Raw genomic sequence first — 15332 nt, 5'->3', positions numbered from 1 at the left:
TGCACATTTTGGATTTGTTTTGTTAACTTTGGAGTTTTGGGACCTTCTGAGTTGGTGATGTCAAGCAACAGGGAGGACTAGTGATATTTCCTCCTACCTCTCTCCTCCCCACTCCCCCACTATCTCCCACCTCCCAGCAAACAGAGAGATTCTCACATATAAATAGCATTCTAGGAGCTAGACCTTTAGGAATACTCGCATATTGTCAGACTCCTGATCAAATCACAACAGTTGATACTGAAACAACATGAATTGTCATATGGGAGTATGTTATAGACCTTACCTATTCACTTTTGAAGTCACCGCTATGCTCCTTGTCAGAAACAGTAATTTTACTAGTTGCGGTTATGGATTTTCTAATAATTTGCAGCATTTTCTGATTGTCTTAAAGGATGGCTCCTTATAAAAGATATGCTACTTCTTTAGAAATTAAACTTACAGATCTGTAACTTAAAGCTGTCTCTTTTATTGATCCTTCTTTCCTCTCAGATTTGTTTGAATCTGACAGGGCTGCACCATGAGTGCATCTGCTATGGCCTCAAACTTACAACCTCTGAGCTATCAGTCATGAGCCCTAGTGCCTGTGCCACCCCATGCCCCCTTTTAGTGATGATTCTTGGTGCTTTTTTCCTGAGTGTCTTGGAATGAAAGATTTCCTATTTGAAAAGGGTATACCCTGGATATTTTTTCAAAGAAAAACTTTTCTTTGATTTTTGGAGAGTGATGATATTACTCAAGGGGCAGACAGACATGGCAATTTTTGCCCCTAAAAGCACTTTACAGTCATAACCAAACATAAATACATGACTGCAGGGTGCTTTAAAAGGATCTGATCCCATGACAATCTGAATCCTTATGACAGTTCAAATTAACTCAGTAGCACCTTCAGTAACTTGTGTCTGTACATGTTGGGAGCAGGGCTGGACTGACACAGCTCAGCCCTGCTCCTGGTACTGTCTTCAGAATGGCAGGGAGGAGAGGAAGCAGAGAGAGTTCAGTCTGGGGTGTCTTTGGCCAGTGCCAGAGGGTGCAACAGGTGGTTTGGAGCCCCCCCCACAATCTCTGGGGGTTGCCCCACCCTCCATCACCAGATGGATAATGCCCAGAACAAGCTCCCTCTTCTCCCTTTCCTCCCTCCCATTCTGAAAATAGCACCAGGGCTGGGAGGGAGAAGGGACATTACTAGGGGAGACTGGCTTTAGGCTCACAGCTACTCCACACAGCAGCTCAATTCCCTACCTACTGGGACCCAACAGTGAACAACTATTGGGTCTGGGGGATCATTGTAACTCATGGCACTTCCTGCAAAGCACCATGAGTTATGACCAGGAGATGCATTTCTGTCTGCACCGTCAAAGTTGTGTGTGCTTTGTAGCCAGGTAGACCAAAATTTGGAAGGTCCCAGGAGTATGTAACATGTTTATAAGGCAGACTGCAAACTCTGTGGAAAATTAAAAGGTAAAGTTTTAAAATTAAATCAAACATGAAAGTGAGTACTTCACTGAGTGCAGTGTGGGTTTCCCCCTCGCCCCCATAATACTTCTTAGCCTATAAGAATAAAAAAGGGTGTTTTAAAGCTTTGGTAAGCTTTCTCAAAGATAGCTGGAATTCTGTAGCACCATTTTGTGAGAATGGGTGGATTTCACAGCAAATTTCATCCCTGTAGCCCTAGAATGAACTCCTGATCTTTTGTTAGCAACAAATGGAGCATCCCTTAAGCACAGGCATTTTCTTTTTCTTTGTTCCAAATCATAAAAAAACAAAGTAAAAAATAAAGACCTACTGTATTTCTGCCTTAGAGCTGGGTTGTGAAAATAGAACATATTAATAACAGGTTTCATGTTTTTCACCTAAGAGCAACGTACAAGACTTTTTTTGAGAACTTTTTGGAATCATAGAAAATTAGAACCAGAAAGTTATATTAAATGGTGAGGACTATAATCTATATCCAGATCTCACTGTTGAATCTACAACATATGCTCTATTGATTTTTTTGGGGGGGGATCAATAGTAAATGATTCAAAGTGGAGTTTATATCTCATCTGATGAGAGAGAACAGTCCATAATCTATACTATTTTGGTTTATCACAGCAATGAAAGCTATGCATTAGCTGGAGACCTATTTCTTTCTCAAATACTTACACACAGCCACATCCTGCCTCATGTGGCAATCTTGCCATTGCAAAATTTCATTACACTAGGCAGTAATGTCGTAATGGAAATGCATCTTGGTGACAAAACCCGGAGCATGATCTCCACTGCCTACCTTCCGCCTGCAGTGTATTACTTCATTTACTTCTTTGTTCATCCTATTTAAGCAATTGAATAGAAAGTATTGGGTGTAATGATCCTGTCAGATTTTACTTTTTTTCTATGGCATGGATTGGGCACAGTTTTCACTGAAGTAAGAACAAGAGGGATGGTGTGTATGGAAGTGGTGGAACAAAAGGGACTCTCATATAACTAGTCTATTTGATTAATATTTTTCTATTTCTATTTTCATGGAGACAGCCCTGCGTGAGTGGCTGCCAGATCATAGAAAATTGAAAAAACAAACCCCAAACCTGCTGTGGAATATACAATGGGTAGTAGGCAGCTGGGTTTCTTCATTCTTGGCTGCCCATGAATAAATTATGTTGGCCATCCCAAACAGACACCAGTAAAAGCTCTGTGACATACTATCAGGCATTTTGTATGTGTTACCTGGGTTACAGAGAAAATGTTTTAAAAAATATTAAGACTATTTTTGGCCTATGTAGTCAGGTATCTTAGTTACCTTGAATTGCACCACAGTACAGGAAGAGAAAAACTTAAAAATTTTCATAAAGTAGCTTTTCTTTTCCCAACACCTTATGTTACTTAAAATCTAATATTTTGGCAGATTAAAGTAGTCAGAATACAGTAAATTCATTCATAACAGTTTTGCCCTTTATCACGTGGACATCACCTTTGCATTGCAGAAAGCAGTATAGGTTTGCACTTTATAGATCAACAAAGTAGATTATATATAGCACACGTTTTTGGGAGTTGAAGCTCACTTCATCAGATGCTGTGAAAGGACCTACAGAAAGACGAATTATGAGAGAGAAATTAGAAAGGAGGGTGGAAGAAGGTAGGCAGCACTGGGAAAGACAAACAAACAAGGGACCTTGTTACATATTAATTTTAGGCAGCTTCTGGAACTCTTAATACCTGATTGTCCATGAATTAACACCTGAAACTAGTTTTAAGCACACTTTAGGCAGCTTAATGTTATGCCACTCCAGGACAGCTTTATCTTTGATCTGTGTTACCCAGCTTGTGTTTCATTAATGTGTGGCCATTCTTCACAGACAAGATGCCCAAGTTGCAGTCCTCCAGCATCCCAGGATGCAGTATCATCTCCCCAACCCTCCTAAGGGTTGTTCTAAGTGGAGAGCTGTTCAGCTCCCTGAACTCTACTGTCCATGGGCACCAAGTCAACTCCCCCTCTTGCCCCCAGAGGCATGATGTTCCTACCCCATTGGGTGCAAGCCTGTGCGAGCAGTCTGTAGACCATGTGCCAGTGAGCCAAGTCACAGAGCATGAACAAGTCCAGGAGTGGGGTCAAGAGCAGGTGGGGCAGGGAGAACAATGTAGAGGGCTGGATTGGGTTCCCATGAGCTGGGGCTTCATTCCCTGGGCAGGGGCAGTAGCTCCCCAAAAAGTGTCTTTTATCACTGCTTCTACCTCCTAGCTACTTCAGGAAGACAATCAGCAAATTCCATATTTCAATCCCAAATTCCAATTTATTAAGACTTGAGACCTTTAATTTTTTTCTTCTTTATTTCTTTTTCTTTTTAATTTTTTTTTGGTTTTACTTCTTTTTACTTTATCCTTCAGTGGTTGACTTGCTTCATTTTACCACCCTTCCCCCACCCTCATTTCATTTCCACCTGCCATTTTATTACTCACATCCATCCCATTGCTACTGTGCCTCTCAGCTTCATGTTCCCGCCCCTACCATTCCAACGCATCTCTCACACCCTACCTAGAGCAGAGATAGAAGCCTGTCCTGGCTCACTAGCCCTACAGTGGCAACTCATAGCTGTGTAAGTGGGGGACAGTCAGAGAAGGTTTTTAGCTTTAAGGTGTGACTCCTCCAAACTTGAGTTAGCACTAATGCTGATTAACATTTAAGCAGCTCAAAGGGCAATCTGTAACAAGGGCCGAGCAATAAATTAGGAACAAAGGGGTCACAAAAGCTAATCCAGGTAGTGGGATCAGAACCGATAATCCCTGTTTAAAACATATTTAACATATGTCTGTGAATGATTTCTTGTTCCACATCTGGGTCTGTTGCAAAGCCCAATGAGCTCATGAAAGCTTGATTGACCGGATGTATCTATCTTTTTATCTATCTATTTATGCATCATTCTGTTGTTCTGTCTACCTAGCTACTTTGGTTAGTCTATAAAGTACAAATCTACCCTGCCTTCTACTTTTCTTCAGTCAGAAGAACATGTACTGGGGGCTGGACTCGAGCTTCCAAGGTCCCTTCCAGCTCAAATGTCTATGAAATCTATGAAAAATACAATATGTTCATTCATAACATATCTTTACATTTTATCAGGTGGATATCACCTCTGCTAATTATGTTTCATTGCTTCCATGTGCCAAGATAAAATTTTTTAATTTAAAGAACTGAGTATTTTTAAAAGGATAGATAGAAAAACTGAGGCAAGGAGACACAGCAGACCAGGACTCAGGACTTCTGACTCCTAATAGCCTGTGTTCTCATTCTCATTTCTTAATCTTACCATAAAATAGAGAAAATGAGAGTAAGTAAAATTAATTTTCCATATAAAACTTTTAATCCAAGATAAATATATGGGTATGTACATTATACAAATTAATGCATTAAATTAAAATATACTGTTTTTGGTATGACTAATTACACATGGGGAGACATAAAGCTTTAAGCAAATTTAGTCATTCCATTTATGAAGATCTGCCAAATAATTTTTATGTTTTTGCTATTTTATGACACAGAAGCTTCCTCCTTGCAATACATTTTATCAACCTTTTATAGAATATGTATTTTCCCCTTCATGAGTACAAGAAATAAAAAGGGATGAAGCACAATAACTTTTTCATCATTTATCTGCAGTTGTGCCTGTAAAACACGTGCTCAAAAAACAATAAAATATTTAAGACACCCTCCCCCCATATTGGTAATTATGATGACTAAAGTGTTAATAAGGCTTAAACGTTGCAGGTGTAACTTTTTAACTTCATAGACCACTATTTAATTCAAGCAAAAACACATACCAAAGGACAAACTGCTTGTGGGTGCCAAACAGGAAGCCTTAGTAGATAGATACGTATACAATAGTGTTACATTTCTTCTCGCTCAAGTACATGTTCAGCAAGTTTAATTAACATATTTTATGCTTCAGCTAGTACCTTCCCACTAGTTGTGAGTTTTAGATTCCGTCCTACATATATACACACACACAGCAACACCACCTTCAGTGTCCTCCCCCCTGTCTTTGCAAATGTTGCAACACAATCTGAAATTTCCTCTTTCTTTCCTTCCTGCATTTCTTGCAGGTTCCCTTGCGTCAAAAGACAAGAAAGAAAAGTCAAGGTAATGAGATCTTTTCTTGTTCTTCATTTGTTTTTATACCGGTGTGTCTTGTTCATGGCAGGTTGAGGTTTTTGTGCCACTGTTTAGTCAGTGGGTTTTATCCACCGCTTTGTAACTCTGCTTATTTTTGCACTGATTCTGACAAAATGACGACATGCTTTTCATTTGGGCTAAGCTCTTGTGGTATGTCAGTAGAGACAGAGCTGGGGATTTTGGGGAGAGAGAGAGAGAGAGGCATGCACATACACAGACACTGCTTTTCATTAGTTGGATGCTACTCCTCACTAGCTGTGACTTAAATAGATCTATTGTTTCCTAATGCAGTTATGTGAAGGGTGCTATTCATGTTTACCTAGTGCATTTTATTTTACATTCATTAATGTTATCTTTGTGTACAGTTATGCTAAGTGTAGTCAGTAATTGCTTTCTGAGAATATCGTTTTTTTTATAGCTGTGCATGATAATGTTTTCTAAATGAATGTATTTACTGCATAAGACAAAACTGAATGACTTAACGTGCATTTAAAGAGACACTTGGATGACTTAATAATATGGCAAATGCAGACTAATACCTTTAATAAGCATTTTAATTTATTTAGTAATGCACGTTTAAATAAGCAAAATATTTATTTTATGTGCACAGGGATTTGTATAATGAGTCGACGGAGGATATCATGTAAAGAACTGGGACTACTGGATTGCCAGGGATGGCTCTACAAGAAAAAGGAGAAAGGAGCTTTTATTGGCAACAAATGGAAAAAGTTCTGGTTTGTACTGAAAGGGTCATCGTTATATTGGTACAGCAGCCAACTGGTGAGTACAATAAGCTTCTACCTCTTTGAAGTGACTTAAGCAGGGACTGCTGGTACCAGGAAAAAAGAAGGGTTGGGGCCAAACTGAAATATAAATGGAGATATATAAATCATTGGAATTAATTATCAGCCATGAGATTTCTTGTAAAATGGACAGGCTCTGTCCTCTTTCTGCTTCATTATTTAGTTCTAGAAGCACTCGGGAAACACAGACTTGTTGCATAATCTGTTCCTTTAAGATGTGCTCTTTTCAGGTTTCCTTGTTGTTTAAATAGTGGAAGGTATTTGCCAGATGCTTACCATAAGGGCTTACTTTAATGTTGATTCAAATGGGTTGGGGGTGGGGGTGTACTCTCCTTTCCTTCTGTTCTCACCAGCTGAATTATTAGCTTAATTTTCATAGGAGGACTGTCAGTTTTCCCCCACCTCCAGCATGAACTGCATCTGACCTGTCTTTAGCTCTTGTAATGATTTGAGAGGGAAGCAGGTGTCATTGCTTTGCCAGCTCATGATTATGTTAGCTCTTGTCTTGCTGTTGCTGCATTCAGTGCTCTGTAATTAGGCTGTCTTGTGTGTCTCATGAATTTGTAGTCCATTTGCTGATGTGACAGTGATAGAGAGACAGACCAGCAGGAGTGCAGTGCCCTTCCAAGAGCAACAGCCAGCTTTCAGATCAGATGAGTTTTCCCTCAAACAAGCCAGTATATCTTGGTGCATATCAGTCCTTGCCAGCAGCCCTGCTTCCATGACAATGGGACTGTGAAAGCAAGTTGTGCCAGAGACACCAAGCAGCCCTTGGATTCCTGCGATCAACTGAAATAATGAGCAACAAAAATACTTGTCAGAAAGCAAAGATGGAATCCCACACAAGAGTCTCGCTGAAATGTACCGTCAGGTGACCTGTAGCGCAACAGATTTACCCAGCCCTGGTGCTTTTGAGCTAAGATGTTTTGTGGATGCTTTACCTAGATTTTTAATGAAAATCTATGGCTTGTGTGTGAGGGCACTGTAGATACTGGAGAGCAACTGAAATTATATCACATTGTTTGTGATTTTGCTTCACTAGGTAGAGCTAGGATTTTGCACGTACTACTCTTTTTGTACATAAGTGTCCAGAGATCTGGCCCCAAAGCTCCTACCTTAGTTTGCTATGGATACCTGCTTTAAGGAAGTCCAAAATTTGGGAAGTTAAGAGGATTAGGTGACTATTAACATCTTCATGGACAAGAACTAACATCCTAAATGCTTAATTGTCAACATATATAGGATTTTCTAAGTGCTCAACTAGCCATTGTTTGAAAAGAGGATGGCGAGGAGAAAATGCTAATGAAACCCTCGTTCACTGTTACAACATCTAAACAGTAGAGAGTGATCTGGGGTTTTGCGTTGAGTAATTTGTAATGATATTTAATGTTACAATCAACATTAGAGTCTTTTTCACCCCGAACTGCAGAAAAAATACAAAATATTTAAATAAGACTTTTTTATTTGAACAGGATCCTGTATTCTTTTCCCCATTCGGCTATAAAGTAGGAAGAAAGCTGTGTTTGACAGTTTTTTCCAAGGTATTTAAAGATTGTGTTAGCTGTCCTTTTTGGGGAAAAAGAAAGATATTTTCTGAGGCAATCTGGAACTGCTGTTTGTGGTGTTGACAGAGTCTGTTCCTGCTTCCTTTTTAGACAAAACAAAGCAAGCACACACAGAAAGGAAGAGGTGACAAAGATAGAAAAAGTGGCTTTTGTCTCTGCTGACTCTTGCTTGCCTTGATGCTGGAGAAATGCAGGCCCAGTACACACTCTTTTCAACCACCATGATTTAGGAAATCTGAACTGCAGTTTACAGTTATGCTTTTAGCTGCTACTCTGGGCACAAGGTCATAGCAGTATTGTAAACTATGTTTTGACAGTGGAGGGTAAGCCAGATTTTAAACAGGTTACATCAGAGAGAGAGGGAAATAAGGCAGGAAAGAAAACCATACATACAAGTGGGGATGGCATTAGGAACACAAGTTTTATATTACAGCTGGAGCTGTTCTCAGTTTCCCACTTTGACTTGGTCTGATCAGGCCCCTCTCTTAAGAATGGGTCATATTGCACCATGGGGCAGCAACCACAAGGGAAAAAACATGTTTCTTTCTCCTTTCAATCCACACTAAAGTGACTCCCAGTTAAATAAAATCCAGGAAGGGCCAGCAACAGAATCCCAACTAATATTAACCAATCAAAATACATATTGCCAGTTTGAAATTTAAATATCTCCTCCCACTCTAGCATCCCTCAGTTTGTTAAAATAACCCATGGCTTTATACCAGGAGTCTTGAGGACCACTAATCAGTTATTTTTACTTCTGTAAAATAATCTATTTGTTCCTAGCTTTTATTCACTTTTATAAATTATTTTATGGAACAGGCTGAATGGAATTTATGTGACGTTGGAGAACTTAAAATACAGCCACTGAATAAATGTAGTATGCGGCAGCATCATAGTAACTATGAAGAGATAGGAGATGTCACATTCATTAGGTCAAAACCAGCCCTGGTGCAGGTCACTCAGTTACACTTGAGATGCATGTGGCCTATCGCATTTTATAAGTGAGTGACTTTTTTCCTTCCCTGGTTTATTTTGAGAAGTGCATATTGCCCCCTTCTCTGACAGTTAATCACTCCTGCTTGTCATTGTACATGTGTGAAGCAGAATAAAGGGGTCATGCTCTGGGCCACCTCATAGGATTGTTCCAATTTTTCCTGATTTTACTAAAAGGTGTTATGGTTGCACTTCTGCATTAGACCAGTTTTTAAGCTGGTGAAATTCTTTTTTCTGCAGAGAAGAATTTCTGCCTTCCACTCATGCAACTGAGGTTAAAATTAGATCCAATATGTTCACTCTAAAGGGGAGAGAGTATATTGCTTCTTCCACTGTCAGTAAGTAAAATATTGTACAATTTCAACAGAGTAGGACGGCGATTCTTTGGTAGGCAATGTGTATGCAGCAGAAGGGCTCCCGACTGCAGCTTCTAAACACTCAGCTCAAGTTATCTTATGGCAGGTCCTCTTGGGCACTGACATATCAATTATGAGTGGTGAGGGGAGTCCGGAGTAGAGCTCAAATGACTGAATTTAGTTTAGTTACATGGACTATCTCCCATTCTTCATGTCCAGGTTCTTTACTGTAAGAAGCAAGAGTGTTTGTTTTGTAAATCTTTTTGTAGAAACAAGCGTTGACCAGACACTGGTAACTGTAGCATAGCAACAGCAAGATACTGGACACTGCCATTTTTTAGAAGAGCTGAGGAATAATAAGCCGCGGGTGGAATTTGTAATTGAATCCACATTTTCCAAGGTCCGGGTGCATATTCTTTACAACCTGCGGTGGACCTTTAGCTTTCAGTTTTGATCTATCTTGGAACTTCTAAGGCTCCTGAAATTCCTGTTGGTTTGGCTATTGTCCTTATGTTTTAGGTGTCTTGGGTCTTATACAGAAGAAGGAAAAGAGAAGGAAGTGCAATCAGGGATACTTGGAGTGAGATTTGAGGACAACAGTGTAGCAATTTTAATAGGAAGTGTATTGTCAGAAGTGTGATCTCAGTTGCAGTTAAGATGTGGCAACCTACACAACTGTGTGAGCGAGCAACCTGAATATGTATCCCTGGGTTTAGTACAGGGGTAGCCGTTGTAGCCATGTTGGTCTAAGAACATAGGCAGACAAGGTTCTTTGGAGAGATGTGATATTTTATTTTATTAGACCAACTCAAATAGTTGAAAAAATTCTTCTTAGCAAACTTTTGGGTATAAATACACTTTATCAGGCTGAAGAAGTATCTGCAATTGGTGTGTGCTCTTCCTGGATGGAATGAATAATAAAGAAAAAGCCATGGTCTTAGTAAGATTTTACAACCTGTGCTATCTCATCTTCATGGCTGTTGGTACTTTAGCTAGCTTGACTACTGTTCAGGTATACCCTCAGACTAACCTGGGGAACTGAGAAGGACCTGGTTGGGTGGAAAAGACATCTGGTTTGTGAATAAGGTAGAGAAAACTTAATAAATTATTCTGATAGCATCCAGGCATTTTGGAGTTTATCCAGACTGAGCTTCAGACTCAGTTGTGAGTCACACATCTATTCCTTGGTTTCTTCTTATCATTGATGTTCTATTTACCCGATGTCTCAAAAATGAAGTTGTAAAAGGGACACGGCCTGGTTCTGCCTCCCCCTAGCAGTTTTTGGTATAGTCTGGAGGACTCATACTGAAACCTGTTGAGCAGATTATTACTTCTGCTTGTGATAGGGGAAAGAAAAGGTCAGCAGAACTAATGTTGATGCTAGACTCTCCTCTCATCCCAAGTCTATCATATATGGTACACCGGAAAGTAGAGGAACTAATCAACCAATAAAAGGCTTGTCTCAAGGATAACAAATCTTGTTTCCAGGGTAGAGACAAAAATCAGGTTCTCTTCTATAGCTTTAAAAGGTATATCAGTGATTGTGTCATGGGGTACCATGGAGTGTTGGAGTATTATTGCAGTCGAGCGTAGACATGAAATGTCAAGAGGCAAAGCTTTTTGTGAGGTCTTTTATTGGACCAACTGTGTAGTTGGGAGAATTGTTGGACTAACTTATGGAGATCAGGGATAAGTACAGACAGTCAAGAAGCCCAAGGCTGAATTGATTCAGTCTTTGCCAGTTAGTTTGAACTGTGTAAATTGAACTCATAAGCAAGTGAACAGACATTTGCTTTTGATTCTGGAAATACAGACACAGGCCTGCAGTGACCCAGGCCAGAGGCCAGGGGAGCACTACAGCATGCCTCCCTGCTTGGCTGGAGCAGACAGCTTGGGTCGAGGCTAGTCTGCCCATCCTGTTTGGAGGGGAGGGGAGGAGGGGGGACTTGCGGGGGAGGTACAAAGCATTCTCGGATGATGGGGCACTGTGCATTAACTTGAATCTGGAGGCAATCAGTTCAATAAACTACTTTAACCTAAATCAGTTAAGTCTGCATCCAAGTTTATATTGAACTGGTGTTGGCCATTTTCAAAGTGGCTTATGTGCACTGAACTTCTGTTGTGTTACAGATTTGAATTGCTTTCTGATCACTTATACCAGTTTATGTGTCATTTCTGCCCCTAATTCAGGTGCCCTCACTTACGGACATATGGGGTGTCTTTTGATGAATAAAATAAAAGAGAGTGCAGGTGGTGATATACTCTCAGTATTTATCCTTAACTCTTGTTCTGGCTAATTGTATTTAAACTGTACTCCTAGCCCCAGTGGATGCTGTGCAATAATCTTTTAAAGGAGAAACCTTTCACCTTAGAGTTGTAACTGGGTTATGTGACTAGTGACAGAAAAGTTATTACCTCCTGCTGACATTTTAGGGGCCATGGGCAGATGTTATTACAACAAATTTACCAAGAGGAAAGCTCTCACTGACCCCTCAAATCTATAAGAATGTACATACTAAGGTGCTATACATTTATTGATTAATTTATATTGGATAAACAATGTAAATACAGATAAATGCTAGGTGCTACCCAACACTTTGTGGGGTTGCAGAGTTTTGTCTTTTCTACTTTTAAACTTTTGGTTTATTGAGGTGTGGGTGTGTTTGGTAAATGAAGTGGGGATTTGAGCTGTTCTTTCTTAAAACCCTCTTCATCTCTATTTTAAAAAAATGTTGTGTATGTCAATTGTGGGTGGATGGAATAAAGAAACCAAGGCCTCTAGGTTCACTTTGATAAGCCAGTGGTAATACCCAAGAACAACAGTTTGTTCTGTGCTGCTTTGATACCACATGCAGCTTTTGTATAGAGTTTTTGTCATTTGTTGTTAGAGGCTGGTACGAGGAATACAAAGGTAAATTCAGGGTGTTTATTGTATTTAGCACTGTAGGTGACAAAGATTTTCAGACGATAAACCTGTGCTCTTTCTTTCTAATTTTTCAATAGCCAGCAAGTGACTGGACACCCTTTTCTTTCACTGACTTTCCTATATTTCTTCCCTTTTTTTCACCCTAGTTTCTGGGTTGAAGGCATTAGTTCAGGGTGAGGTTTATCCAACTGATATATTCGATTTTTAATAGAACTTGTTGGTTTTCATTTTTATGTTTGATATTTTTCTCTTAATTAATTAGTTACAACATTAAAAAAAATGACAGAAAAGCCAAACCTGGGCCATGGGCATTCTGAATAAACAATTTAAAAATATAATACAGAGGAAAAAAACAGCAGTAGCAGACCGATGTTCCTCATTTAAAACAAACAAACAAAAAATAGAACAGCAACAACAGCAAAATGAAACTTTCCTCCGTCACTCTGAATGATTGGAAAAAAAAAAATCCCTTAAAATCATAATAAAATAAGAGAGAAGGTTTTTTGTTTGTTTTGTTAGCAGAGCTCTCAATTTGGTCTGACTGAAATGCATATTTATTTAGAGATGTCTTGTGCAGACTACACATATGCCCACTGAACATGTGTTATCAAAGTTCAGTAGTGATAATTAGAATGTAACTGATTGTCAGAGATGCTAAGCCCCTACCCTCTACTAATCTTTTTCTCAGCGTCTTCAACAACTCAAGTTTAAATCTTGGAAAGCATAAAAATGTAAGGCTCTTTTTGAGTCTCTACCACTTATAGTCATGTTTTGTCCATGTTCACTGTGACTTAAGATGCTGCCAACTTTCTTCACCCTCTCCTATATCTGATTTATTTTCTGTTTTTGAAATATCTTTCTATAGTTTAGCTGTTTTGACATACTGTATGTTTTCAGAAGTATAATTTGATTAGGACTGAGGGGGTGAAAAATTGGAAATAAAACAATTCAGGATATTACCAGGATAGCATGAACACACTGTTTTCTCTGAATGTATAGATACATTTATTTGTCTGCTTTACTGTCTTTCATAGAAGAGAAGTGTTTATATCCGCTATAATTTATAAGGCCTTGCCGGAGAAAAAGAGACAGATAAAATATGGTATTCCAGCTGCTCAGAACTAGGGAAAGATACTACGGGTATGCCTATAGTTGTAGTGACAGGCAGTTCCTTGCTAAGATATATCTCGATTATGCTTTACAAGGTATCTCCGGAACCCAAGTTAGATAATTGCCTTACTGTGGCACTGCATGTGTACTAATAAGCTGTTCAATAAGCAGAGCTTACTGGGTGAGCACATAAAGTACTCCACTAAAATGTCAGCGCTATTTCCAGTTGAGGATGTAGTATGTGCATAGAGTGAGCATAGTGTGTCTCAGCCCAGAGCTTTCTGGAACTGTAATTGAGTGATATAGATTTACCCCACATGACACGTTTGCTAATATACCAGCATTGAAATGGATCCAGTGTAAGGTTCCGGGTTTCCTCCTACTACACAGACATTTATATGGGCTCCCTACAGCCTAGTCCACTGCTCACTGGTTAATAGTCTCTGCTGCACAGAAGGTATTAGAAGAGGGTGCTGTTCCATGAACACTGTATAAGCTAACAGGCCTGAGGTCCAACAATATCTTTTGTGCACTAATTTGCCTAGTGTCTTTTATTTGTGGGAACTAACCCCGTTAGCCTGTAACACCCCAGTCCACAACAATAAGCAAGGTGCAACAAAATTTTATTAATAATATTTTACTCTTACGATTGTAATGCCTGGGAGCTGCAATCAAGTAAGTGTCCTATGTATTTCTACTATTACATTTCCAAGCCCTACTCCTTTGAACCTTATTCTAATGCCATGATGCCTCAAGGAAGGCAGAAACCCCCTTCTGGCCTCTGCTACTTGGCCAAACATGAAAAAATTACTTTCTGATCACCCCCAAAAGTGATTGATTAGGCCTGCAGTACCGGAAAAAGCATGTCTTCAACACAATAAATGGAGAGACACGAGGTCTTTGGGGGTAGCCAGAGAGGACCAGAAGCCCCATGAAATGTGGAAATTGAAATTAATGGGAATGGAATAGAGCCAACATTGCCCCCCTACCTCCCTCTCCCACACCCCCCCTGGCTAGTGGGAGGCAGAGGAAGCATTTTCAGGCATGTGCTTCTCCCCCTATGCTCTGAGCTGTCTGGACCATTGCTGGTTTGATTAATATTGCTACCCAATGAGATGGTGGGGGACAGTTCTGAGCTGGGGACAGAAGTTGTACATAAACTGGTATAAGTGATCAGAAACTGGTTCAAATCTGTAACACAACAGAAGTTCAGTGCATATAAACCACTTTGAAAATGGCTAAAACCGGTTTAAGATAAACCTGGATGGATGTAGTATCAGACTTAGCTGGTTTAGATTAAACTGGTTTATTGAATTTTGCCCCAGACCCCTTCCAGATTCAATTCAAATCACAGTCTCCCAGCATCCCAGGATGCTTCGTACTGCTCTCTTAACCTCCCCCTCCCTTTAACAGTGGACAGGTTAGCGTTGGCCCAAGTGGTCTGCTGCAGCCAAGCAGGGAGGCATGGTCTAGTACCCCCTGACTTCTGGCCTCGGCCACTACAGGCATATGACTGCATTTCTGGAATCAAAAGTGAATGTCCGTTCACTTGCTTATGAGTTCAATCTATGCAGCTTAGACTAACCTGCAAAGATTGAATTAATTCAGCCTCAGGCTTTTTGACTGCCTGTACTTAGCCATAAAGTCATCAGAAAGAGTCAGGGTTTGAATACTGATTTGACCTTTTTATTCTTAGTGCCATACTTATTAAAGTAAGCTTCTGGGCTTTAATTTGTGTATGCAATTCAGGTAAGGTGGTACTTTAAAAAATGTTTGCAATTGGTCCGATTCTGTTTCCATTACAGTTACCAGTAATTGGCCAAGGATGAGCAAATTTGAAAATGAAGCCTTAAATGCTTGCTTACCTAATTTCACCGGGAGATCAGGCTTTTGGACTTTCATATTGTTCCTAGAATTATTTGCTGCTCTAACATTAGA

At 39.8% G+C, this 15332-nt stretch overlaps 1 protein-coding gene across 2 annotated transcripts in view; it reads left to right on the top strand.

The window, feature by feature from the left end:
* Positions 1-15332, top strand: part of IPCEF1 (interaction protein for cytohesin exchange factors 1) — a 99241-nt gene that overhangs the window by 38615 nt on the left and 45294 nt on the right. The window contains exons 3-4 of one of the 2 annotated variants that reach the window (XM_090041610.1): positions 5572-5608; positions 6252-6421. In XM_090041610.1, coding sequence (XP_089897736.1) covers positions 5572-5608; positions 6252-6421 — 207 coding nt within the window. Of the gene's footprint in view, positions 1-5571; positions 5609-5661; positions 5792-6251; positions 6422-15332 lie in introns of those variants that run through there. The other variant, XM_090041615.1, reaches the window with a different exon arrangement.

Source organism: Crocodylus siamensis, chromosome 1 (assembly GCF_052110815.1).
Source record: "Crocodylus siamensis isolate JL-2025a chromosome 1, ASM5211081v1, whole genome shotgun sequence".
In the NCBI taxonomy this organism is placed as follows: domain Eukaryota; kingdom Metazoa; phylum Chordata; order Crocodylia; family Crocodylidae; genus Crocodylus; species Crocodylus siamensis.
The sequence above is the reverse complement of the archived record's forward strand: the minus strand, read 5'-3'. Positions and strand labels throughout refer to the sequence as shown.